This window comes from Onychomys torridus, chromosome 16 (assembly GCF_903995425.1).
Source record: "Onychomys torridus chromosome 16, mOncTor1.1, whole genome shotgun sequence".
Lineage (NCBI taxonomy): Eukaryota > Metazoa > Chordata > Mammalia > Rodentia > Cricetidae > Onychomys > Onychomys torridus.
Window position 1 is genome coordinate 54,307,882 of NC_050458.1, and position 27,455 is coordinate 54,335,336.

Below are 27,455 nucleotides of genomic sequence, written 5' to 3' on the forward strand. Positions count from 1 at the left end.
ACCTAATCGAGTGAAAATCGAAAAAGTTAAAAAAAAAAAAGAAAGAAACACAAAGATTTAAGAATGTACCACGAGGAGCTTTTAAAAATAAAAATTAGTTACTAGAATGCAAACAGGGTTGATGGCAAATTAAACACAGTTAAAGAAAGAATTACTGTTATAGGAGTCAGAATTGCAAAAACTACCCAGAACGTAACACACAGGAAAGAAAAAAATGCTTCAAAGTGAGCTGAGGATGTAGCTCAGTGGTAGAACGTTCGCTTAGCATGCATAAGGTCCTGGGTTCAGTCCACAGTACCGCAAGAAAAGAGGGGGGGAAAAAGACTTAAAAAACTTTGAGGAGCCGGGGGGGAGGGGGGTGGCACATGCCTTTAATCCCAGCACTCGGGAGGCAGAGCCAGGCGGATCTCTGTGAGTTCCAGGCCAGCCTGGGCTACCAAGTGAGTTCCAGGAAAGGCACAAAGCTACACAGAGAAACCCTGTCTCCAAAAAACAAAAACAAAACAAAACAACAACAACAACCCCCCCCCCAAAAAAAAAACAACAACAAGACAAAAAAAACTTTGAGGAAAATAAACTATCAGTTTAGGAGTATATATTAGCTATGTTGTCATTCAGAAAAACAAAAGTGTATTGGCTGGTTTTGTGTGTCAACACAAGCTAGAGTCATCGGAGAGGAAAGAGCCTCAGTTGAGGAAACGCCTTCATGAGATCCAGCTATAAGGTATTGGGGAGGGTCCAGCCCATGGTGGATGGTACCATGCCTGGGCTGTTGGTCCTAGGTTCTATAAGAAGGTGGGCTGAGCAGGCCAGGGGAAGCAAGCCAGCTCCCCTCCATGGTCTCTACATCAGCTCTTGTCTCTGGGATCCTGCCTTGTTTGAGTTCCTGTCCTGACTTCCTTCAGTGATGAACAGCAATGCTGAAGTGTAAGCCTTTCCTCCTCAACCTGCTTTTTGGTCATGGTGTTTCATCTCAGTAAGAGAAACCCTAACTAAGACAAAAGGTAAAGGTAGTATACATCTGTAAGCATGGTGGTATAGATCTGTAATCCTGTCGCTGAGGCAGGAGGATTGCAAGTTTGAGGCCAGCCTGGACTGTAAGATAAGACTGTGTCAGTGTTCTGTTGATGTAAAGAGACACCATGACCATGGCAACTGTTATAAAGAAAGCATTTAATTGCTTAAAGTTTCAGAGATTTAGTCCATTGCCATGATGGCAGGTAGCATGGTGGGGCAGGCAGACATAGTGCTGGAGAAGTAGCTGAGAGTTCTACATCTGGATCCTCAGGCAGCAGGAAGATAGAGACACTGGCTTTGCAAAGGGCTTTTTAAAACCTCAAAGCCCACCTCCAGTGACACACTTCCTTCCTCCAGCAAGGCCACACCTCCTAATCCTTTCAAACAGTGCCACTCCCTGGTGGCCAAGCATTCCAACCTATGACCCTATGGGGGCCAATCTTATTCAGATCACCATACCCTGTCTCAAAAAACTTAATGGGGCTGGAGAGATGACTCAGTGATTCTGTTCCTGCAGGGGACTTGAGTTCCGGGTGGCTCACAGCCCTCTTCTAGTCTCTGGGGCACCTATGCTCACAGGCACAAACGTACACACAGACACATATATACACAAAATTAATAAAATAAATCTTCAAATTTCAAACAAAAGCAAAACAAAATAAGAGCAAGGGCAAAATGAGAATTTTTTTTTTTAAGTTTATTATATTTACACATCAGCCATGGGTTCCCCTGTCCTCCCCCCTCCCGCCCCCACCTTCCCCCCAACCCCTCCCCTCCATTCCCATCTCCTCCAGGGCCACAAAACGAGAATCTTAATGAAAGACAAAGCTTAACCATTCATTCCAAGACAGTCTTAGGAAATTTCTAAGGGATGTATTTTCAAGAAGATAATTTAAGCCCCAGAGAGTTTAAAGAGTGAGCAGCAAGAAAGAACAGCAAATAAAGAAAACTGTCAACAGATGTACTAAAGAAGTACTCACTGTTCGACCATGGGAACAATAACAAAAATGGCAAATTTTCAAGTTTAAAAAAAAAAAATGGGCAAAAAAACCCTGTAGAATGAGAAGATCAGTTGGAACTTGCTATACATTCAACTTTCAAACCAATGAGAGAGGAAGGAAGGGAAGAGCAATGAGGAAACCTGATCAATTAGATGGAAGGTGGAAATGTAGAAGAAAGTCACACTGAGCAAGGACAGCACAACATGGATGACAGAAATTAGTTAGGCTGATCATTAATCCCAAGAAATATACATATGCAAATGGTTAGACTGGCTTTATTTTGCATTTTAATGCTTAAAAAGGTCTACTACATGTATTAAACATACATCACTTGTATTAAACCTTAAAAAAAAAAATCTTCAGGTTGGGGTTGGGGATTTAGCTCAGTGGTAGAGCACTTGCCTAGCAAGCACAAGGCCCTGGGTTCGATCCTCAGCACCGACAAAAAAAAAAAAAAAAAAAAAAAAAAAAACCCAAAAAACAAAAAAACACTTTAGGTATGTGCACTGACTACATGCAGTGCTTACAGGGGCCAGAAGAGGGCTCTCCGTTGCTCAGCCATCTCTCTAGCCTCCTCTCCTCCACCCACCCTGACAGGGTTAGTCTGCATAGCCTTGGCTGTCCTGGCACTCACTCAGTAGATCAGGCTGGTTTTGAACTCAGAGAACCACCTGTGTACCACCAAGTCTGGCTTGCTTCAGGTTTTGAGATGTGATCTCATTCTGTGGTCCAGTTTGGCTTAGAACTTGTCATTTTTCCTCCTTCAGCTTCAGGAGCCGAGGAAAATCTTCACAAACTGCACAAATATCAGTATTGTCCAGACCATCTTTTCTAATCACAATGCAGGGAGAGATCACTAATAAAGAGTTAGTCCACAAACATATATTCAACATTTGAAAATGTAAATAAGCACATTCCCGTAATACCTGAGCCAAAATATATGACATCAGAAAATCAGAATGAAAGGAAATAAAGTCATTACATATCAACGCTCTAACTCAAATGATAATTGGAGATTAACAGCGCTGAATGCTAGTGAGGGACTTAAGGGGAACACTGAACATTAATTGGAGAAATATCCAGTTTAGTGAATTTAGCAAGAATGAAAAGAAATATAGAGAGAAATATGATAGTGTAAAATGAAGGAAAAGAGATGAACAAACCCAAAAAATTTGGAGGCTGATGCGCCCATGGAAGTTTGAGGCAGCCTGGGATACATCGTCAGACTCTATCCTAAACAACATAAAGCAAAAACCAAAGCTGAATCTAAAGAGATTCTTATTCCTGGAGAAAGAAAAATTAGACTCAAGATGAAATGGAATATGAATATACCTTTAGATATTATATAACCAGGAGCAATAAAAACTACACACACACACACACACACACACACACACACACACACACACACACACACACACACTGGGTCCAGACAGCTTTGCAGTCAATCTAGCACTCCCGGTTTCAGCTGCTCCACCGTAAGGAGGTCTGAGCTGAAGTTGGGTGTAATCTTGTAGATGGCAGTTTAATCTCTGGCTTACTTACATAGTAAACAAACTGAGCTACACAGTGTATCAGGGCTTGGTCACAGCAAAACCAGAGAGGCTAAGACCTCTCTCCACAGGGAGCCCACCTCTTGGCAGGGAAAGAGATGCTAAGCAACAAATAAAGGAAGTACAGTTGTGTTGAAATGTCGACAATGGCAGCTTTACAAAAGAGAAACCAGATTAGTGCAGAACAGAGTATTTGAGTGAAGAAGCATGGGGTGAGGTGGGTCCTCAAAGGGAGAGATGCAGACTGGGAGAGGAAGGCGTCTATGAGACGCTTCTCTAGATGAGTACAGAAACTCCCGACATGAGGGAAATCAAAGGAAGAGCTTCAGGAGGAGACAGGTTAGACTGGACATAAGAAATGCCTGTGAGACTTTCAGCAAGAGGTCCCCCCCCCCCCCGAATTGGTAACCTAGGGGACAGGCCAGCATGAGCCCAGTGACAAGAGCGAGAAGTGTGCAGGAGTGATGGATGGAAGGGAGGGATACCTCCCCAGGTGCAAATGAGGCAAGCTGTCTAGCATACAGGGGAGCCTACAGGCCAAGCGAGGTCAACTGGAGGGCCAGAAGGTGGGCTGGGAGTATGAATCACAGGCCAGAGGACGCTTAGGATGTGGAAGGGTCAAGAGTATGGAGACTGTCACTGGAAGTTTGGATGTCTCCAGTGAATGCTTAAGCAGTGGACACTTGGAGCTGCACAGCAGCAGGCTGAGGACTATAGTTACACATTTGCTGCCAATCCACGTGCCATACACTATTCTGGATGCACTAGTCACAAATCTTCCTCCACCCCCAAATCTCCTGAAGCTGTATAGCTGAAAGTGCACTAGGAGGTGGGGAAGAAGTGTGGATGGTCAAAATAAGATCTTTCTAGAATTTTGGCCCCAGTAAAGACAGAAGTAAGCAAAAGGCACCAATCAGTATTTGAAGGTAGGGCCAGGCAAAGTGTCACGTTGCCTGGGAGACGGGGTCTGGGGGACCTGAGGGAAGGTAGCCAGGGCTGCTCAAGAGACTGTCAGTCTGCAGGTAGCTGGCTAGCAAAATGTGAGACTCTCTCCCCAAAAGCTTGGCAACCAAGGCCATAGGCCTAGTTAGATTCACCCAGCAAGGGAGGTGTCAGAGGAGGCTCAAAGTCTTCCTTCCATGAGGTCCAGTTGTGGACAGCAAGCCTGAAGAGGCAACACCCAGGGATCTGGGCCCATTCAGGTCAAGACAGGTTTACCGAGTATCCAAAGCTGGCCTGCTGCCTGATTGAGGGCCTGGGATTCCTTCATTTCAGCCTTGTCCCTGGTGGATTCTGGCCATCATTTCCCACCAGCAGGCAGCTAGTTTAGGGAAAAGGGAGGCTGGAAATAAAGGTGGGTGGAGGTTTTGATGGGAGGGATTGGGTTTAGCCGGAAGGAGGCCTGGGTCAAGGCGAAAAGGAAAGAGGCAATAGAGGAAGATGGCAGAGACTCCCAGGCCAGGAAGGAGTGTTTCCTCTCTGGGCTGGGACACAGGAAACCCAGCCCTGAGCTTCCCAAGGTGCTTCCTGAAGATAAGAGAGACTCTTTCCTGCTCCTGCCCCTCTTACATCCTGCCCTAACCCCTAGGGTACCCTAAGTTGCCCCGCTCAATCAGACCTTGGGAGGGGCTTGGAGGTCAGGGCCTGCTGGGGCTTCACTTCCTCCAGCATTGAGGGGTCCACCCAGGCTTGAGGGCAGCAGGGAACAGAGGCACAGGAGCGCTGGAGACTTCGCTCTGCTGGGTAAGTGGTTCTTGTGAAGGGAGAGATTGCTCCTCAAAGGTAGCGATATGGGGAGTCAGCCAGGTGGTCCATAAGGGACAGTCCTGTGGGGTTAGGATTGGTCAGAAGGTCCTATATGGAGTCATGAAACACTTTTGGAAGGTGGTGGATCCGTGGAGTGCAGGCTGTTGGGGGGGGGGGGGATCTAATCAATCACTGTTCTCTGTGGGGTGAAGGCATGTTTCAGGTGAAACAAGGTGGTCAGGGGGTGGGATAAGGTGAGGTGTACGGTGTATAGGACCAGGGCAGTCCAAGGTTATTCCTGGGATGCTCAGGAATAACCAGTTTTGTGGGCGATCCAGGGCTGCTCATGGAGAGAGTTGGGGAGGCTGGGGCTGAGGGGATGCTTTCTGCCACTGGCAGAGTTCCCGGCCAGACTGCTCCGCAAAAGCTGTCCAGTGTGTGCCGCCAGCAATGAGTGGCTCTCTAGGGCCGTTAGGGGGTGGGGTATAAGCCAAGGTAGGTGGGAGAGTGCCGTGGAAGGCAGGACTAGACCCTGCTGTTAGTAGGGCAATTCATCCACTCAGGGGCTGCACCTTTCTGGGCCTTGGGAGGGAGGCCCCCGCGCGTTGGGCACTTCCGAGGCAGCGCCGGGCTAAGGCTGGCACGCCACGCGGGCGGCGCCTGAGTTGGTTCACTCGCAGCGCTCCCCTCCCCGCCCACTCGTCACCCCCTCCCGCGTTGCCACGACAACGTGTGAAACTAAAATTCAGTTCCCCGTCGCAGGTGGAGACTAGTGGCGCCCCCTCCCCTAAGCCCTTCCTCGTAGGTCGCGCCCCCATCCTGCTGTCGCTAAGGTGACGGGGAGGGGGCGACCAGCTGCAGGGTTGGGCCAGCCAAGGTGGGGGAGACCGCAGAGTCCGGACAGACTCCCTAAACTCGGTTGCGGCGGGGGCCGAAAGGAACACCCTGGGTGCGGTTAGAAGGGATGATTTGGGGGGGCGCTTCCGTGGCACAGCAGCTCCACCCTGCTCGAGCCTGGGGTCTGCGGCCCTCCGACTCCCACCCAGCACGGTGCCCCGGCTGAGCCCACCACCTCCTCGGGGTCCGGAGTGGGGTCGGCAGACTGGAGAGATTTCCACCCCGGGACACCAAATTTTCCTGCTTGTCTCTCCCTCCCTGTCAGCCTGTGGTCCTCTGGCCCCGACGCGTAGAGGTCCCTCATCCAGCTCCAGAACCCTCTGTCACCCTAATACGGTGGTCTGCGACGCTCGCCTGCAGCGGAAGCGCGGCGTGCCATCCCCCCGCTGTGTCAGCCACTCCCCCTCGACAGCCAACCCCCCCCCCCCCCCGCGCGCGGGCCCCCGGCCCCCGCCCTCTGCACCACACGCCCACGCCGCCCGACCCCGCGGGGGACCCCAGTTTCCCGGCTCTGGGCTTCCCGTCCCCGCCTCCGGCGCGGCCCCCTCCCCGCCTCCGCTCCGCTCCGGGCTCGGGCCCCCCCCCCCCGCCGCCCCCGCCCCCGGGGAAGGCAGGCGCCGCTCGAAGCCGGGGCCGATGCAGCTAAACCGTGCCGCCGTCGCCGCCGCCGCTGCGCCTGCGGAGCCCCCGGAGCCGCTGTCCCCCGCGCTGGCCCCGGCCCCGGCCCCCCCCGGCCCCCTCCCGCGAAGCGCGGTCGGCGGGGCTCCGGCGGGGGGTCAGGGGGGGCCAGGGCGCCGCGCGGAATCCCCGTGCGCTCCTCTCTCCAGCGGCAACAGTCCGGGCCCGGGCGCTAGCACCGGGATGGACGGCCCCGGGGCCAGCGCGGTGGTCGTGCGCGTCGGCATCCCGGACCTGCAGCAAACGGTGAGCCCTCGCGATCTTGCCGTACCCCTGTGTAGCCCGCTAGCGGTGACCCCCGCCGGGCGCGCCCTGCGCCAGGACCCCCGGCCGCGGCCACTCGCCCCTCCCCCGCCGCCTCCGCGGGACCCTCCCCATCACCGGGGCGGGGCCCTGGAAGCCCAGCCCCGGGGCGGGGCCTCGGCCTCTGCGCGGTGGCGCGGGGTCCCTGCTCTTGCTCCCCCAACTAGCCCTCCATGCGGGGCCTGGGGCGCGGTGTCCTGCGCTCGCAGGTCCGGGCTCACGACTCGCTCCGCTGCAGAAGTGCCTGCGTCTGGACCCAACCGCGCCCGTGTGGGCTGCCAAGCAGCGTGTGCTCTGCGCCCTCAACCACAGCCTTCAGGACGCGCTCAACTACGGGCTATTCCAGCCGCCCTCCCGGGGTCGCGCCGGCAAGTTCCTGGATGAAGAGCGGCTCTTACAGGACTACCCGCCTAACCTGGACACGCCCCTGCCCTATCTGGAGGTGCTGGGCAGACCAGGGTGGGGGTGGCATGGAGCGCACTGGGTGTGATCTTTTGAGCTCCGTGGCTGGAGCAGTGAAGGGCAGGCCGGGAGGGGTTGGCTACAGGAGCGGTGGGGGGCCTGTGTGCAGCCTGAGCAGTGTGCTGAGAGCCAGAGGTGGGTGCATTGAGTGCAGCGGGTAGTGAAGTGGGAGCTGCATGTGTGGTAAGTGGTGTGTTGCAGCTTAAGCGTGGAGAACGGTGTGAGCAGTGTGTAGAGTGCTTGCAGCAAGCGATGCGTACAAGCACACAGTGAGCACCTGCATGCAGCACATGCACCCAGCATGTGTGGTGTGAGCAGTTTGAACACTGGAGGGAGAAGTGTGAGAAGGAGGGAGTGCCATAAGGGTCGTGCAGTGTGAACAGTGTGATCTGTGTGCATGTTTGTCTCTTGCCTCTCACCCCCAAGTCTTCTGAGGTTGGACCAAAATATTAGTACCATTTATGACATATAAAGGTGATTTGGGTGCCATTCCAGGTATAGGGGTGGAGATTGGGTCCTAACGGAAAGGTCTTGTGTGTGTGTGTGTGTGTGTGTGTGTGTGTGTGTGTACACCAAGGTCAGAGTTGGTCTGATCCTCGTGGTAGCACCAGGACTTGGGTTATTTCTACTAGGAGAGAAAGCGTGTAGGAATGGAAGCTTAGTTTCAGGTCTTGGGGGAGCCGTGGAGTTTTCCAAGTCCTGGTGGTGGGAATGAGACAGACAGGCTGTAGGCCTGCCAGGCCACGAATTGGCCGAGTATTGTCTTCTCTGGAACCACACACATCATTTCTGTGTAGAGGGTAGCGGTGGCCTGCCAGGCCATGAATTGGCCGAGTACTGTCTTCTCCGGAACCACACATGGTTTCTGTGTAGAGGGTAGTGGTAGCAGTAGTCGTCAGGGTTTGTCTGTCCACTTTGTGTGTGTCTGGGACTTGTATGGCTGTGTTGCAGTGAAGGTGTGGGCAGGAGGGTGGTGAGCAGTGAGCAGTGAGCGGTGAGCGGCACGCGGTGGTGGCTACCACCGCTTGCTCACTGGACCTGTGTGGGTGCCTCTCTCCACCTTTTCTTTATCTGAGCAGTTTCGATACAAGCGGAGAGTGTATGCCCAGAACCTCATAGATGACAAGCAGTTTGCAAAGTTGCACACAAAGGTAAAGAAAGAGGCAGTCTTTGGAGGGGACTCCCCATGACCACTGCTCCTATTCTGGCCTGGCCCAGCCTGCTTTCCCTGAAGGGGCGACCTGGTCCGGGGCTGAGTACAGGCTCCATGCCCATGGCGGGTTCAGGGATAGGTTCCAGCTAAATCAGATTTTTGCCTTGTTTGAAGCTGGGGGAGAGGGAAGCAAATGAGCGTCCAGTGTTGTTGGCTGTGAGGGCAAGAGGTCCAGTGTTCCCTAGTAGAAGGAACACAGAATTAGATGTCTCATTAATTCTCTCCAAGGGGGGATTTACTACCTCATTTCAGGTGAGGCAGAGGGGTTGAGTCACCGGCTGTGTCTGGCTAGTGAGGCTGGCCAGATCTGCCTAGGTAGACCTTGTGGTCTGGGTACACCTGTACAGTGTCTTTTCTTCTGGGACCTGCTCCCAGATGGGCCTGACTCCATTTGCCTTTTTTGTTTTTGAGAAGGCATTACACTCCTGTGGGTGTCCAGGGTGCAAGGTGGGTGTCATAGCCCCTTTCCAAGTCTCCCAGCTCCATGGGCCAATGGGAATTTGCTTGTGGGATACTTCATTGATGGTCCCTGGAGCTTAGGAAAGGGTCTTCATGACCCTACCTATGGTCCTAGATCCTTGGGCTTCTGTGGTAGACTTTTCTGCTGCTCCAGAGCAGGTGACAGTCAGTGGCCCTGGCTCTATGTTGGGCAGAGACCATGTCAGAGAGGTCTGTCTCCATCCACTGGCCCTTGTGTGACCCTGTCACCCTGGGTTCTCTAGATCTTTTCTCAGGGGCTCCCCAGACATGAGTGACTTGCTTTTCAGTGAGTCTTGTCTGTGTTTTGGATGAATCTGAACTCCTCACTGTAGCCCTGTCCTCTTGCTTGCCTGGAGGCCAGCTGTCCCTACCCTCTCCCCCTGTTACCTCCAGGCTAAGATTCTTCCTAGATGATTTGCATAGATTCTTCCTCTGGTTTCATCACCCTGACCCCACGATACTGGTTCATGAGACACCCTCTCCTGTCTATGATATCTAGGCCACCAGACAAGGCTAGCGGGGCTTTGTTGGGTGAAGGACTAAAAGGCAAAGTCATGTCATGGGTGCTCCAGGGGTTTATCATGGAGTATAGGAGGAGCTGGCCAGAGGAATGAGTCTAGAGTTGTTAGTATTTGGCACCTCTTAGAATGGACTCAGTGCTCTTTTAGACTGAGGGAAGGGAGTCAGTTGGAGTCTGTGACTAAGGTGACCTGGCCGTGATGAAAGTGGCCAGGCTCAGGCTGACAGCTGTGGTGGGTTTTCAGAGAAGGGCTTTGAAAGCACATGGGTCTAGCCAAGACGGAACTAGAGTTGAGGTGAGAGTATGGGGTTGAGGATGAGCAAGCCGGATGACAGGTTAGACAGATCGGGGTTAGGGACAGTGTCTGCCTTCCAGGTGGTCGGTCGGGAGCTTGCTGGAGGAAGGGGGTGATGGTAAGATGACCATGGCTGTGGCACTCAGCTGACTGGGATGGCTGGTGTTCTAGGCCAACCTGAAGAAGTTCATGGACTATGTCCAGCTACACAGCACAGACAAGGTGGCCCGCCTGCTGGACAAGGGGCTGGACCCCAATTTCCATGACCCTGACTCAGGAGGTGAGAAGAGCAGAGAGGGGCTTTTTTTTATTTTTTATTTTTGGCTTGTTTGTTTTTTTAGTGGCTGGGACCCTAACTTTCATTTATCTCCAAACCCAGAGTGCCCTCTGAGCCTTGCGGCACAGCTGGACAACGCCACTGACCTCCTGAAGGTTCTTCGCAATGGCGGTGCTCACCTGGACTTCCGAACCCGAGATGGACTGACGGCTGTCCACTGTGCCACCCGCCAGCGGAATGCAGGGGCATTGACGGTTAGTGAGGGCAGGACCCTGGTCTGGAGGGACTCATGGGCTCATGCAGGAAGCTGGGCCTGGCCTGGATCCTGAGGTGCCTTACCCTCAGACCCTGCTGGACCTGGGGGCTTCACCTGACTACAAGGACAGCCGCGGCCTGACGCCCCTGTACCATAGTGCCCTAGGGGGCGGGGATGCCCTCTGCTGCGAGCTGCTTCTCCATGATCATGCACAGCTGGGGACCACTGACGAGAATGGCTGGCAAGAAATCCATCAGGTGAGCAGGGGGCCTGGGCTGGGTGCAGGCTGTAGGCCTCTGTACCTGGGATGCTTCAGTACCTCTCTCCTCCTCAGGCCTGCCGCTTTGGACATGTGCAGCATTTGGAGCACTTGCTGTTCTATGGGGCCAACATGGGTGCCCAGAATGCCTCGGGAAACACAGCCTTGCACATCTGTGCCCTCTACAACCAGGTACACCTCGAGTCTCACCCCTCTGTCGGTTCATCTACATTGTCTGCGTGTGGTAAAGTGTGACTGTGTGTATGTCTGCGCCTGCGCGCAGGTGACCGACCGTACACCCCAGCTTGTGCGACACCGACACTCCCGTGTGTATGTTCTGTGCCCGATCTGGTTACTGGGTGACCTACTTAAACACATCTGTTCTCTGAACACGCGTGTGTCAGTGTGTCCATATGTATGCTCTTAACAACTAGCTCTCAGATGAGAGCTACTTACGTCGTCCTACCTAGCCTAGGGATGTGTGTGTATATGTGTGTGTGTGAGTGATTCCTGTGCCTTGCGCGCCTATGTACCTGCCACGGCCTGGCCCGGCCTCTCCTGCAGCCCAGTATGGTTGTTGCTACCTCCCAACAGGAGAGCTGTGCTCGTGTCCTGCTTTTTCGTGGTGCCAACAAGGATGTCCGCAATTACAACAGCCAGACAGCCTTCCAGGTACAGGATGTGTAAGGCTGACCCAGGGGGTTGCGTGTGTGTCCTGTTGACTTTGAACCCGGATTCTTCTTCAGAGGGCAAGAAGGGAGCGCTCCTTCTCAGGACTGCCATGGGAGGTGGAACTGTGGGCGGGCTAGTGTGGTGCCCAGAATTGGAGGGAGTATTTGCTGTGGTGGTTGCCTCTACCCTCCTCCTACGGGTAAATGTCATATGACTCCATGACTCTGGGGAAGGGCCACATGGAGAGGACAGAAAGACGGGTGTGGTGGGCCTGATTCCCCAGAAGCAGGGAGGAGTGCAGAGGTCCAAGCTGAGACGGGTGTGTGACCGCTACTATACCTGACTTGCCCCAGGTTATATTTCTGAGCCATTAGTCCGCCAGGCTGGTTGGCACTGGATAGCCAGGTAGTTATCTCTGTGGCCTGGAGTTTTTGAGGAGTCGAGGGTATCATGGGGATTTATGGACCGTGAAAGCAGCAGGGAAGGAGGTGATGATGATGATGATGGTGATGATGATTATTGAGACAGGGTTTTTCAGTGTATCCCTGTCTGTCCTGGAACTCACTTTGTAGATCAGGCTGGCCTTGAACTCACAGAGATCTGCCTGGCTCTTCCTCCTGAGTGTTGGGATTACAGGCGTGCGCCACCACCGCCCGGCTGTTTATTATTCTTAATGGGAGCACAGGGCCCTGAGAATGTCAGAAAGACAAGCTGCTGTGGTGGTGTCTGGGAGTGTGAGGCAGAGGTTGAAGATGTGGGCACATCTGGAGGCAGATACATCAGGGTCTATTGGCCAGGTTTGGGGACATGGGGAGGAAGAATGAGGGCTGAAAAGCTGTGGGGCCAGGATTGATATAGGAGTCGTGGCTGCATGTAGGGGCAGATTAGAAGTTCTGCTAGTGTGTGCAGATCTGTTCATGTTTTAACTCTCAGCCTGGTGTCCCAGAAGCACCCTGGACTGAGGCCGATGAGGGCAGCGGGCCAACTCTGGTTACTGGTATCCTATCTCTTGTCTGTTGGCAGTGCTGTGCCTGTAGACACTGACTGCTGTGACTTGAGAGACAGGTGGCTTAGGATCCCAGCAGGACCACCTGGGGTGGGGGTCAAATCTGGGTTGCTGAGCCTCCCTCCTTGTCCTCCATGTGTTGACTTCTTCCTCCCAGGTGGCCATCATTGCAGGGAACTTTGAGCTTGCTGAGGTAATCAAGACCCACAAAGACTCGGATGTCGGTGAGTTCTGCCTACCCATAGATCCTTTCTGAATGGGCTGTGGTGCTCATAAGCAGTGGAGGTGTAACAGGGCCCCCATACTCCAAGACAACTGTCTGCTAGTGACCCTTGCAGACCTGGGGACCGTGATGAACAATGGCCTGTGTGGACTGAACAGAGTCTTTGGTCAGGGCCTCAAGTAGGTCCGGGCTCTAGGCTATGATAGCACTGGGTCTAGCAGTTGACATTTAGATAAGGGTCTGTGCTTCCCTTAGGTGCTAGGGCTGTGTTTAGCCTCCTGTGGCTTTCCGTGTGACACGATCCCATGAACATACCTGCGGAGAGAACAAAACAGGATGGTGAGGATGAAGATGAAGTGGGGATAGGATTATGGGTGTCTCCTTGGCCAGAGGATTTGAGCACCCAGCACGTAGTGCGTAAAAGAGTCTTGGCATATGGATAAGCCCTAGGAGGAAGGACCAGAAGCTGCATGTGTAGTTTTAGCTCCAAGACTGGCAGGCAGAAGGGTCTAACCTATGCCTCTGTGTGTGCGTTCGTGCCTGGAGAGAGAGAGAGAGAGAGAGAGAGAGAGAGAGAGAGAGAGAGAGAGAGAGGAGGCAGACAGACGGGGTGGTGGTGGTAGTGTGTGCGTGTGCATGCGTGTTTGTTTCTGGAGCCAGGCTGGCTCATCCTGGGTACAGGTAAGTCTGCAGGGTTCTGCAGGCCCCTTCCTCCAGTAAAGGGTTGCTGTCCGGCTACAGCAAAGCCTTCTAGCCCTAGGGATCGCTTTATGTTCTGGGTAGGCTTTTCTGCCTGTGACGCTTTCTGGAACATGGAGCCCCAGGCTCCTCTTTCTTCTGTGAATGTTACTTGAAATGTCCCCATTTCTTGTTTCAATTTGCAGTGGCATTGGGCAGCAAAGGGCTGGAGCTGGCATTAAAGTTAGATAGACTATGTCTCGGTTCTATGACCGTCTGGCCTGGGGCTTCATCTCTGGACGGGGTTAAGATTAAGGTCCGTTTCATGTTTAGGGCTCTTCTTTGAGCTGCTCTCTGCTAACAAGGCTTGGGTATGCACCCCTTGAACCTTGCAAGGTGGGGCCAGGATGGTGGTTGAACTGAATGAGGGTGGGTGGCTTCCCCAAGAGAGATACTGCAGCGGTGCTGAGTGTCTTCATGATCCATGGGTACAAAGCTGGGCCCAGGTTCAGGTAGAAATATGAGGGTACAGTTTTGGGGTTGATATTGGTGCAAGCAATGGCTGCAGTTTGATGGTGGCTGACAGTATCAGAGATGGTATTTTCTGGGATCACCCTGCTTATGGATGTTTGGAGGGGGGGTCGTTGTCTTTGTTTTGCCTGATCATCTAATCTTGGGAGAACTGCTGACATCTATGGTGCCTCCCTTTGTCATACGTGAAATATAATATCTTAGAGTTATTTCATTTTCTTTTCACCTTGGTCTCCTGTAGCATTTGATCCTGGAAGGGGCTGAATTCTAGAAAGTGGCCAGTCACTGGTTTGGCAAGAGATGAGGGACTTGTATAATATCTAGGATGAGAAGTAGGAGTATTCCTCTGCCCTTCATCCTAGGAATCTGGTGGTCACCAACTGAAGCGCGCTGTCCATTTTACCCAAGTGTGCTTGCTCAGTGGGGGTCAGGCATGTCATTGCCTAGTATAGTGGGCATCTCTGTCATCTGGTCCTGATGTAGACATCTACTCTATGCACCATCATGCATTTCAAGGTTACAGTTGTCCTAGTTAGGTTTCTGTTGTGATCAAACACCATGACCAAAAGTAACTTGGGGAGGCGAGGGTTTATTACAGCTTACGTATCCCAACCACACTCCATCATGAAGGGAAGTCAGGGTAGGAAATGAAGGCAGGAACTGAAGCGGAGCCCACGGAGGGATGCTGCTTTCTGGCTTGCTCCACATGGTTTGCTCAGCTTGCTTTCTTATAGAACCCAGAACCACCTGCCCAGGGGTGGCACCAACCATAGTGGCTGGGCCCTCCCCCATCAGTTATTTAATAATAGTCAAAGAAGTGCCCCACAGCCTTACCTATAGGCCAGTTTGATGGAGGCATTTTCTCACCTGAAATTTCTTCTTCCTAGATGACCTGGCTTGTGTAAAGTTGACAAAAAAACTAACCATCACCCAACCAGCCATCCCTGTGTAGTATGATGTAGTCATGAGATTTACGATGAACCCTCTTATCTCAGTTCACCTTCCTGATAGTCTCTTGTGAAGCTGATTATTGGACCGTTTTTACAGAGACTTTTGGAAACCAAATGTCAGAGGGTTAATGAGAAAACCTACCCGTAGACCTGGGGACTCAGGGTCTGGGTTACCCACTGCCCTCTGCACTAGTCACTTGAAGGACATTTCTTAAGTGACAGTTGTAACTTACTATGTCTCACTCTGGGTCTTTGGGCAGAGGCCCGCACATAGGCGTTGTATGGAGCTCTCTGCCTATCCATCCTCCACGTCCTTCCTCAGGGCAGTGTCTGGTAGGCACCTGTGCCATGCTTCAAGAGACCCTTTCCTGTCTCTAGGCAGCCTCGCTTTTCTTTATGAACCAGCAGACATTGGGTGGGACTCTGTTCTCTCACTGTCTTTCTCTATTTCCCGCTTCTGTTAGTGGACTATGCTCTTTCAGGCAACTGCCAATGTGCACAAAAACATTCTATGTACATATGTTCTCAGACGGTCTAGCGCATGTTTTTGGTAAGTGCCTCGGGAAATGCTTCTCACATGGTGACATCACCTGGAGAGCTTGCTCAGTGTAGGTTCTGAGTCTGGGCCTGGGTGTGGCCTGAGCATCTACGCTGGCCATCAGCTCAAGGTGATGCCGCTCTGCTGACCCTGGCTCTACTATTTATCACGGGTGTAGACCAACTTGGCAGGTAGTGCTGCAGGCCAAAGCCTGCCCGAGGCATAGTTTTCGTTTTTTAAATTAAGGCAAAATGTTTCTTTCTTAAAATTTTCTACTTTTATCGACAATCCAGCGGCATTCCTTACATTTACAGTATTGTATGCCAGTTTTATTGAATCCCAAAATGTTTTCATTGCTCCAAAGAATACCTCCGATATAGTACGCAATTTTTCTGTGTTACCCTCTTCCTCAACTTGTCAGCTGAGAACATAACTACTCTTTGTGTTTACCTGTTATTGCTGTTTTGTATCAATGGAATTATGATATGATCCTTTCTTCGTGTGTGGCTTCTTTTGCTTATCGTGGTTTGGAGCTTCATCTGCCTTGAAGACCTTCATTCCTTCTTATGGCTAAAGAGTATTCTGTTGTCTGTATGCATGGTACTGGGCTCATCATTTGCCTGTTGGTGGATATATAAGTTGTTACCACTTTAAAACACATCCATCTAGCCGGGCAGTGGTGGCGCACGCCTTTAATCCCAGCACTCGGGAGGCAGAGCCAGGCGGATCTCTGTGAGTTTGAGGCCAGCCTGGGCTACAAAGTGAATTCCAGGAAAGGCTCCAAAGCTACACAGAGAAACCCTGTCTCGAAAAACCAAAACAACAAAAACAAAAACAAAAAACAAACAACCCCCCCCAAAACACATACACATATGTGTAAATATATATGTTTTAACAAACTACATATGTGTGTGTATGTGTGTATGTTGTGTGCATGTGTGCCTGCTCGCTTGTCTGTATGTGCATCACATCCATACAGGTGTCCTTGGGGGCCAGAAGAGGGTACGTGATTCCCTGAAACTGGAGATACAGATGGTTCTGAGCCGCCCAATGTGGGTACTGGGACCTAAACCCGTGTCCCCTCTACAAGTTAGTATCCACTCTTAGCAGCTGAGCTGGTTTCTACTTTTTGATTTATGGCTATTGCTATCACAAACAATGTATTTTTTTATTTGTACATATATTTATTTGAATACTTGTTTACACTTCTTTTGCATTTATCCTGTGGAGTGGAATTGCTAGGTGATATGACAGTTCTTACATTTTTGAGGAGTTTCTGAACTGTTTTCCTCTAAACTTCTATCATCTGTGCCTGAGTTTCTAACTTCTTTACATTCTTCCCAATGCTTGCCTGGTGGTTTTTTCTTTTTTCTTTAATTGTAGTTATCCTGCTGGCTATGGTGTGGTATTTCATTGTTGTTTTGTGGTTTCCTAATGCCCCATGCCATTAAGCATATTTTCTTGAGTCTGTTGTTCATTTGTGTGTCTTTAGAGAAGAGTGAAGGCCTTTGCTCACTTAAGATTTTTCTCTTATTGTTGAACCATAAGAATTCTTTATATATTATATTCTGAATATATAAAGAGTACAGGGCCAGCAAGATGGCTTAGTGGGTAAATGTGTTTGCTGCTAAGTCTGGGAAATCCATATAGTGGAAGGAGAGAGCTGACTTCTTCAGGACCTTCTCCAGCATCGTAGAGCCATGGCACATGCTTGTGTTCATCATATATGTACATATACAAGTAAATAGATATAACAAATTAAAAATACATTGTATATGTTTTTTTTTTTTTTTTTTTTTTAGATAAGGTTTCCCTGTAGCTCAGGTTGGTGCTGCACTTGGTCTATAGCCCAGGCTGGCCTCAAACTCTTCACAGTTCTTTTGCCTTAGCATCTGAGTATAGGGATTACAGGAAAAAGCTACCATGTACTGCTTTGTTTCTTGCCCAGATTGGTTTTGAATTCTGGACTCAGGTGATCTTCCTGCCTCAGCCTCTTGAGGAGCAGGGACTATAGGCCCTTGTCACCCTCTTCCTCCCTCTTTTTTAAATTAAAAATTAAAAAAAATTGCTCATGCTTTTGATGTTGTAGCCAAGGATCCATTGCCAAATATAAGGTCACGTGACTGATACGAGAAAAACTTCAGCATGCTTAAGTTTTAAAGAATTTTGAGTACTCTGCAGCTCCTAAAGGGAGGTTTGTACTCCGCAGGACTGAGCAAGAGGTCAAGTCTTTGTGGAGTCACCATGGGCTCTGCTTTGTTCGGCAGTGAAGTACCGGAGTCACTCCCGTTACCTGCATCCCCATGAGATGATTTTTAGAATTGATTATTATTTTGAGACAGCGTTTCACTGTGTAGCCCTGGCTGGCCTCGAACTCACAGAGCTCCAAGTGCTGGGATTAGAGACATGCACCACCATGCTTGGCACTTCAAAAACCAAAACAACAAACACAACCAGTTGTCCACTTCGACGAGAAGTTGGGCGCGTGTCGCCATAATGTGTCATGGCTAGAAGTCTTGGACTCCGATCATACTGTTAAGATGTGGAGGATTTTTGTTGTTGTTGATCTCATTTTTGTTCTTAGCATACTGTGGATGGCTGTGAAGACACATTTGGGACCCTAGAAAACACGTAGCACACTGGAGAATTAGGATGACTATCAGGCAGATGCCCGAGACTAGAGTGGGTCCTAGCTATATAGATATATATATCTTGCTTTTTTGTTTTATTTTGTTTTTTGAGGTAGGGTCTCTCTACATCCTGGGACTCACTGTGGAGACTAGGCTGGCCTCCAACTCACAGAGCTCCACTAGCCTCTGGGATTAAAGGTGTGTGCCACCGTGCCTGGCTCAAAATAATATGTCTTTCTTTCTGTCTGCCTTCCTTTCTCTCCCCTCCCCTCCTCTCCTCTCCTCTCCTCTCCTCTCCTCTCCTCTCCTCTCCTCTCCTCTCCTCTCCTCTCCTCCCTTCCCCTCCTCTCCTCTCCTCGAGACAGGGTTTCTGTGTGTATCCCCGGCTGTCCTGGAACTCACAGAGATCCACCTACTTCTGCCTCCCGAGTGCTGGGATTCAAGGTGTAAACCACCACCACCACCCAGCTTAAAATAATATTTCTACTGAATAAAATCATTAAAACAAACAAAATCAGTCAGAGTCCAGAAAGAAGTTAGCCAAGACTTCTGGAGTTGAGCTCAAAGCGTGTTTCCTGGCTTGCCTCTTACGTGCCCATATTTCTGGCACTGGGGAGACAGCTGACCTCCCTTGGTGGCCAGCATTCGGGTATGGTTGTCCTCTGGAATTGCATCAAGGTGTCTCTCTCCAGCTGCGGAATTTCAGGAATGAGCAGTTCTTGTTCTTAGTGATTCTAAGTTGGAAAAGTGGGAAAAAAATTCAGATGGAGGAATATAGAAGATCGCTATCCAGTTCAGTTTATAGCTAATAATAGTAATAATAGTAATAATAATAATAATAATAATAATAATAATAATAATAAAATTTAAAAACAGTGAGCAGGCCCACAGTTTCAGAACAGTGTCCTGCAGTTTTCTCTGAAGCATAATTTTCTTCTCTCTTGCCATGCCAGTCTTTGAACCTTAGCCTATTTCTACAAATTTAGTAGGAAAGGCTTGGCACGTAGCTTAAGTTGGTAGGGTGCCTACCCAGCTGTGCAGAGCTCGGGCTATATCACTAGCACTGAGTAAGGCAGTCACATCTGTAATCCCAGCACAGTAGAGCACATCTGTAGTCCCAGCACTCTGGAAGTAGAGACAGGATTAGAGATTCAAAGTCATCCTCAGTAGAATTGAGTTTGAGTCCAGCCTGGGCTACATGAGACTGTCTCCCAGCAGCAACAACAATAACGACACAAGAAGACATTTAGTAAAATAAGTAGTTAACCACATAGGCTCTTAAGTTTGTTTTGCTGAAAGTTTTAGTAAGGAGCCTCAGTTTGGACTTTTAAAAATCTTTCAAGGCTCAGGAATAAAATCAAGACAAACTTCAGACTTTCCCTGTAGTAATTAATTGTTTTTTGAGGTCTTTCAAATACCTTCAGGTTTCTGGAGGAAACCTCGCAGGAAGTGACATTTTATTCACAGTAAGGCTTGGAACAGCTCTTCCAGGTTGGCATCTGATGCAGATTCTCAAATCACATTCTAATCAAATCCTTGGTAATAGAGTCAGTTTTTCCAATTGTACTTTATTAAAAACAAAACAGTTATTGAACTTGTGCAGATAATATATTACCATGTAATAAAAATATCAGAAAAAATCCATGATTAGCTTTTCCAATGCCAAAGAATCAGGTGGGAAGAAGAAGCAAATATTTCAGTTTTTTGTTTATTATTATTATTATTGAGACAGGATTTTTCAGTGTAGTCCTGGCTGTCCTGGAACTCACTTTGTAGACCAGGCTGGCCTTGAACTCACAGAGATCTGCCTGCCTCTGCCTCCTGAAGGCTGGGATTAAAGGCGTGCGCCACTGCCGCTCAGCAAACATTTCAGTTTCAATTTTCAAAAAGTAACCAGTAGGACACAGATAGTGCAAGAAGAAAGCATGCTCTTTAAATTTAGAACATTAAAAAAAAATTCAACTAAACATAAAATCGTAGTCCGGGCTCGTAGTCCAGGCTCGTCTTGCATTTACAGTGACCCTCTTGCCTCAGCTTCAGAGTGCCAGGATGACAGGATCCCAGGCTCACCTCCATAATTCTAGTTTTCCTTGGACTTAGTAGTCACAACAAACCAACAGGTATTTTTCTCTTCCTCTGCTTCCTCTTTAGTCTCTCTTTCTCAAATCTCCTCTTTCTCTTCTCCCTCTTCCTCCCTCCGTTTCTCTGTCATTTCCTTTTCCTTTCCCTTCTCCTGCCTCTGCCTCTTGTTGGCGTTTACTATATTACCTAGGTTGGCCTTGAACTCCTGGGTTCCAGTGCCTCTCTGGACTCAGCCTCCGAACTACTTGTGACTTCAGACACATGCCACCATTCCTGGCTTTCATTTCATTTCTTCATTACAGTTCTGAAAATTCTTACCCAAGCTAATGGTATGATGTTAAAGTCACTGGAAACCTATATTCCATAGGACTTTTCTAAGCCCAACAGTGTCTTTGAAGGAGACATAATTTTGGGTTGCAGCTAACTGTACGCACTTCTGGAGAAGAATGGTAATCATAACTGTATACTTGGCAAAACTCACAACAGCTGTGGTTGAAATCTGATAATGTGGCTTATAAGAGTTTGCCACAACCAGATTTACAACTGATAGGATTGTACCAAGACAGGTCCAATTTCCAGGAATTTTATATACTTTTAGAACATTTGTATCTTGAAATTATGTGAAAATATTGTTTAAAATTTGGTATCTGGGTGGTATATGCCTGTGGTCCTAGTGCACTGGAGGCTGAAATATGATTGTGACAAGTTTGGGACCAGCTGGGCTGTATAGGGGTGTCCTGTGCTTATCTCTACCCCCTACCACAAAAGAGGTTTAGTTTTACTTATGTGACAATGCTTTCTATACAGTTTAACACATCAAACAATTCAGTACCTCTTCAACATTACAGGAGCTTTCTGGATTGTCCCAAAGTTAGTTTAGGATTAAAAACAAATTGAGGAGCCAGGCATGGTGCCGCAGGCCTTTAATCCCAGCATTTGAGAGGCAGAGGCAGGCAGAGCGCAGTGAGTTCCTGGCCATCCAGGGCTACACAGTAAGACCTTGTCTCCACAACAAACAAACAAACAAACAAACAAACCCCCAAATTACCTCGTGCGCTCTGAAATCTGTAAGATATTTTTCTTTTGTCCTTAGGCCTGGCTGACTAGTAGCAGCATGGGTAAGAAACACACTAGGATGACTTCCAGTAGGTTCCTAGCTTTTTCTAATTCATATGTAGCTTGAATTTGGACTCCATGGGGGCATGTGGCCATGGGGATGATCCTCAAGGTGACACCCGGGTCCTATCAATGTGTTTAGATTACCTGATTACCTTGGAGCTCAGGTTGGAACCTATGAGAAAGGCAAAGTGTGTGTGTTTTGGTTTTCTCTGTAATAGCTCTGGCTGTCCTGGATCTCGCTCTGTAGACCAGGCTGGCCTTGAACTCTCAGAGATCCACCAGTCTCTGCCTCTTGAATGCTGGGATTAAAGGTGTGTGCCACCATGCCTGACAGCAAAATGTTTTTAATTTAGACAGGAATACCTTTATTTTTTTCTGAGCTCAAGATTTTGACCAAAGTCTAATAGTGGTTAAAAAGCAGACTAAAGAATTTGATTGTGATATATGCTGTAATTCTGGAGGTAGAGGTAGGGAGATAAGAGATTGAAGCCAACCTGGCTATGAAGCAAGACAGACAGACAGACAGACAGACACACACACACACACACACACACACACACACACACACACACACACACTGTGGTTTCCAAGCTGAGAGCTTGAGGCCAACCTGGGCTATGAAGACAGACACACACACACACACACACACACACACACACACACACACACACACACACACACACAGCAATTTCCAAGCTGGTAATTTTTCTTGCTAAGATTTACCCTTTGTCTAGAAAAGAGCAAGTTCTGAGACAGAGTCTCAGTTGCTGGATTTAAACAACCTATTATTTCCTGTCTTCCTGGGAATTTCCAACTGAGATCTTTTCATTAAATCCAGTTAAGACACCTGAAGACTCCCTACAGGACCCCAGGACAGCTTTTATTTCAACTTCAGAAGTCTGTATGACTTCAGGAGCCACTGTGAGTCAAAATACTCACCAATAAACTCAGAGAATTTCCCACAAAATGTAGAGCACGAGAGGGTTAGAAGTGGTGACCTCCAGGCTCAGTAGGTGACTGCTCCTGTGTGTGTGGCTCTAATAAGGTCTTTGTTTCTTCTTATATTAGATCTGATAAAAGACAAACTTAAGCATGTTTAAATTGTAGTCTGTAATTCATGAATAAAGGGGCGAGTAACCTTCCAGGAGAAGGGAGACACTTTAAGGTATTTGTAGAAGCAAGCAAGACAAGAAATCTGGTTTTGATTGGTTAAAAGTTAGTTTTTGCTACCTGGTATAATTTCTAGTTTCAGTTCAGTTTACAGTAGATGTTGTCAGTTTGTCCAGGTGGAATTTAAAGTGTGATAATCACCACATTTAATGGCATCCAAATAACATTTTCCCCTCTACCAGCCACTGAGTTTTTGCTTGACTTTCATGGGTTCAGCTTTTATATTGAGGTCACTGATCAATTGTAGTTTAATTTTTGTATGAACCGTGAGTTAGTTCAGAATCTGTTTTCATGTGGATCTTTAGTTGTTTGGCAGTATTTGTTGAAGGGTGTTTTCTTTTCTCATTGGTTATTCATTGCTGGTGTATAGCAACAGTAACCTCTTGTACACTGGTCTTGTACAAGCTTTTCTGTATTTGCTTATTAGCTTTAGTGGCTTTCTTGGTGCATTATTGGGATATATATATATATATATATATATATATATATATATATATATATATATATATATATATGATCATTCTGTCTGCAAATGGATGTACTTCTTTCTTCTAATTTGGATACATTTCATTTATTTTTTCCTTTCTCTCTCCTCATTCTTTTTTTGTTAAATTTACTTTATTTTGTGTGCATTTGTTTTTATTTATTGGTGTGAAGGTGTCTGATCCCCTGGAACTGGAGTTACAGACAGTTGTGGGCTGCCACGTGGGTGCTGGGAATTGAACCCGGATCCTCTTGAAGAGCAGCCAGTACTCTTAACCACTGAGCCATCTCTCCAGCCCCTTTTCTTTTCGTTTTGGAGGTAGTCTCACCATGTAGCCTTGGCTGGCCTCTAACTACTGAGGGCTGTGGTTAGATGCTTGTGCCACCGTGCCCAGCCCCATCTGTTTTTCTTCCCTTAGTGTTCCGGCTTGAACTTCTCCACCATATTGGATAGCAGTCACGAAAGCAAGCATCCTGCCTCACTCCTCATGTTTGAGGAGAGCTTTTTAGCCTTTCACCATTGAGTGTGATGTTAGCTGTGGGTTATAAAGACCCCTTAACACATTGAGGAAGTTCCTTTCTCTTCCAGCTTTCTGATATTTTATCATTAAAGGATGTTGGATTTTTAGCGATGGTTTCTCAAATAGAGATGTTGGTTTTTCTCTTTTGTTCTATTGAGGCATGACATTGGTCACTGAAGTCTTTATCCTTGGATTGCTTTGTCTAGCTTGGGTATCTAGAATACAGAATCAGTTAGGAATGCTTTCTGGTTTTCTAGAAGAGTTTGAGAAGGACTGATGTTGATTCTTTGTTCTGGTAATGTCATCCGTTACCACTTTTCTGCTGGTGGTAGGAAGGTTGTGACTTCTCAGTCAGTTTCTTTGTTTGGAGTTTCTTGAGATTTCCTATTTCTTCTTTAAGTCAGTTTTTGTAATTTGTGGATTTAAAAAGAAAGCTGTCTGCCTATTTAGCTTATCTAATTTGGTGGCAAATGATTGTGCATAATATCATTTTGTATTTTATTTCTGAAAGATTGGCAACAATACCCTATATCATTTCTGATTTTAGCTGTACATACACATATATGTGACTTTTTAAAAGTCTTAATTTTTTTTTTATTGAACAATTCAGGGTTTAATCTTTGAAATTAGCAATAAGGTACATATTTCTTCTTTGTATAGAAATTAGGAAAAGCAATTATTTATTGATTCTCTCCTTTAAAAGTCTTTTGTAAAGTCAGTCTAGCTAAAAGTGTGTTGGCTTCTTGCATTATTTATGTGTATGAAGATTTTGCCAGCATGTATGTCTGTGTACCATGTGAGTGCCTGGTGCCACCATAAGTCAGAAGAGGGCTTTGGGGATCCCCTGGAACTGGAGTGATGGATGGTTGTCAGCTACCATGTCGGTGCTGAGGATTGAACCCAGGTCCTCTGCAAGAGCAACAGGTGCTCCTAATGGCTGAGCTGTCTCCCCACAACATACCTTTTCTTTTTTGAGACAGCGTCTCTCTGTGACTCTGACTCTCCTGGGGCTCGCTCTGTAGCCCAGGCTGGCCTCTAACTCACAGAGATCCAACAGCCTCTCCCTCCAGTGCCGGGATTAAAAGTGTGCGCCATCACGCCCAGTGTGCTGATGCTTTTCTTGTTGTTGAGACAGTTTTGTCATGAAGCCCCTGGCTGGTCTCGAACTTGCATGGATCTTCCTGCCTTTGCCTCTCCAGTGCTGGGAGTAAAGGCGTGCGCCCACCTCCCTTACTATTTCTGTTTTTTAATCAGTGGCATTTGTTTCATATGTTTTGCTTTTATGTTCTTTGGTGTCTATATGTTAATAATTGTTAATATTCTGGATGAACTGACCTTCTTACTGATGTATAATATATCTTTTGGCCTTTGTTACATATATATGTGTGTGTGTGTGTATGTGTGTGTGTGTGTGTGTGTATGTGTGTGTGTGTGTGTGTGTCTGTGTGCAGGTGTGTTTGTATGACTGTATAGGCCTGAGGTCAACCCCCAGGGGTGTTCCTGGAGGGTCATCCTGACTCTTGCTTGTTGAGACATGGGACATGGTTTCTCACTGGACTGGATTGTTGATTAGATTAGGCTAGCTGGCCAATGAGCCCCAGGGGTCTCCTATCTCCTCCTCCTCAGCTCTGGGATAATTGCATTCAACAACACTGACTTTATGTGGGTGCTGGGGATCGAACTCAGGTCCTCAGGCATTCTACTATACGAGCTATCTTCCCAGGCTTGCCTTTTTTTTTTTTTCAATTAAAGTTTATTTTGTCTATATTAATATGGCTATTCAACTCTTTTGGCTACTATTTACATGTGTTATTTTTTTTAAATACATTTTAACTTCAGCCAGGCATTGTGTCACATACCTTTAATCCCAGCCCTTGGGAATCAAAGGCAGGCAGTTCTCTGTGGGTTGGAGGCCTAGCCTGGTCTACACAGTGAGTTCCAAGACAGCCAGAGTTAAATAGTAAGGCTCTGTCTCATAACAACAAAATGCACAAAAATATTCTGACTTTCAATATATTTATGTCTTTGGATCTAAAGTGATTCTCTTATACATAACATACAGTTTGCTATCTCATCTCTTTTTAAAGTAAAGTTTTATTGGAACATAGACAAGCCCCATTTGTTTACATACTGTTTGTGGCAATTTTCACGCTGCTGTGATGGAGTTTGAGACATGGCAGTGGAGACTCTGTGGTTTGCAGAGCCTGAAATAGTTACTGCCTGATTCTTTTTAGGGTGTTTACTGATTCTAGAATGTCTTTTTTAGTTTCCTTGGCTATAGTCAATAGTACAAAGTCTCACATAGCAGTAGCCTGATGAGATTTGTCACACGTCGCCTGCTTTATCCTCGGCCTTGTAAAGTGGGAAGTTTTGACAACAGTTCTGGGCATTCCAAGGCCTTAGCTGGCTGCAAAGAGGAGCAAGCTTCTAACCTTAAAATTAGGGTTGGAGACAGCATGCCTAGGGTGGGGTCACCCAGTGGTGACTTCATTAATGTGGCGAACTGTTCTGATTTCCTGGGATGGGGCACTTCCTAGAACACATTTTAGACCTATTCATTTGTCTCTCTCTGTGTAGATTTATGTATATGCAGGTAGATGTGTGTGTATGTGTGTGTTGAAGCCAGAAGCCAACCTTGCATATTATTCCTCAGGAGCTACCCACCATGATTTTGGAGACAGGCTGTCCAAAGGCTCGGGGCTCACTGATTATGCTAGGCAGGCTGGCCTGTGAGCCTCAGGGATCTGCCTGTCCTCACGTCCCCAGTGAGGGCCTTACAAGAGCATGCCAACATACCTGGCTTTCTCTGTGGATGCTTAGGATTGAACTCAGGTCCTCAGTTTTGCGAAGAAAACAGTTGAATGACTGAGCTATCTTCTAGCCAAGTATTTTAGTTTTAAAAGATCAATTGCCCTATAGAAAGAACCACAGGGCAACTGAGGCATGCTGGGAGTGGGAGAAACAGTCTTCCCCAGAGAAGAGCACACTAATTGGTTATCTAATACCAAATGGCCAGCCCTGAAATCATCCATATAAGTGACATTATGTGTATTGAGCTGCTTATCCTTAGGAATATATATGTCTATATATATATATGCATGTAATAACAATGAAAAAAGAGGCCATGAATTTGGAAGAGAGTAAGGAAGGGCATATGGGAGGGTTTGGAGGGAGGAAAAGGAGAAATGTTGTAATTATATACCTAACTTGTGTCTCTCTACTCCAGTACCATTCAGGGAAACCCCCAGCTATGCAAAGCGGCGACGTCTGGCGGGCCCCAGTGGCTTGGCATCCCCTCGGCCCTTACAGCGCTCCGCCAGCGATATTAACCTGAAAGGTGAAGCGCAGCCAGCGGCTTCTCCTGGGCCCACTCTCCGAAGCCTCCCTCATCAACTGCTGCTGCAGCGGCTTCAGGAGGAGAAAGATCGGGATCGGGATGGTGAGCAGGAGAAGGATGGCAGTGGCCCCTCGGCAGGCAGGGGTGGCCACAAGATCAGGTAGGAGGGGATGGGAAGGTCCTGGAGGGGTCAGGGTGGGTCGAGAGCTATGACAAACCAGAGCTGTGAAAGGCAGGGCAAGGTAGTTCATGGTACCTTCCAGGTGACGGGCTGGGGCCTGCAGCAGAGCTCTGGGGTGGTTTTACTCATACTGATCTCCAGAAGAAGCCGGGGCTTGCTGTGATGGTAGTGGGCAGCTGAGGGAGTTGTGGGTGGAGAGGGTGTGGTCCAACTTGGGGTTAGAAAGCTCATGTGCAGCGTGGCGACTGGTCGTAAGTTGGTCTGGGAATGCCTTTCTGTGTAGGCTTAAAGCCTATACAGGTGAGCATTAGCGCCACCCCCCCCCAACCCTGGCCCAGCCCTATATACATACCTATAGTACTTTGAACCTCCTTCCT

At 48.3% G+C, this 27,455-nt stretch overlaps 1 protein-coding gene across 4 annotated transcripts in view; it reads left to right on the forward strand.

Moving 5' to 3' along the window:
* The first annotated feature begins 6,789 nt into the window (after window positions 1–6,789).
* The window catches only part of Shank3 (SH3 and multiple ankyrin repeat domains 3), a 58,724-nt gene continuing 38,058 nt past the window's right edge, over window positions 6,790–27,455 (forward strand). For 2 of the 4 annotated variants that reach the window (XM_036208001.1, XM_036208000.1), the window contains exons 1-10: window positions 6,790–7,138; window positions 7,434–7,637; window positions 8,737–8,808; window positions 10,337–10,445; window positions 10,545–10,696; window positions 10,788–10,955; window positions 11,033–11,149; window positions 11,552–11,629; window positions 12,793–12,859; window positions 26,787–27,057. In XM_036208001.1, coding sequence (XP_036063894.1) covers window positions 6,851–7,138; window positions 7,434–7,637; window positions 8,737–8,808; window positions 10,337–10,445; window positions 10,545–10,696; window positions 10,788–10,955; window positions 11,033–11,149; window positions 11,552–11,629; window positions 12,793–12,859; window positions 26,787–27,057 — 1,526 coding nt within the window. In that variant the 5' untranslated portion in view covers window positions 6,790–6,850. The remainder of the gene's footprint in view (window positions 7,139–7,433; window positions 7,638–8,736; window positions 8,809–10,336; window positions 10,446–10,544; window positions 10,697–10,787; window positions 10,956–11,032; window positions 11,150–11,551; window positions 11,630–12,792; window positions 12,860–26,786; window positions 27,058–27,455) is intronic. The other 2 variants (XM_036207998.1, XM_036207999.1) reach the window with 1 other exon arrangement.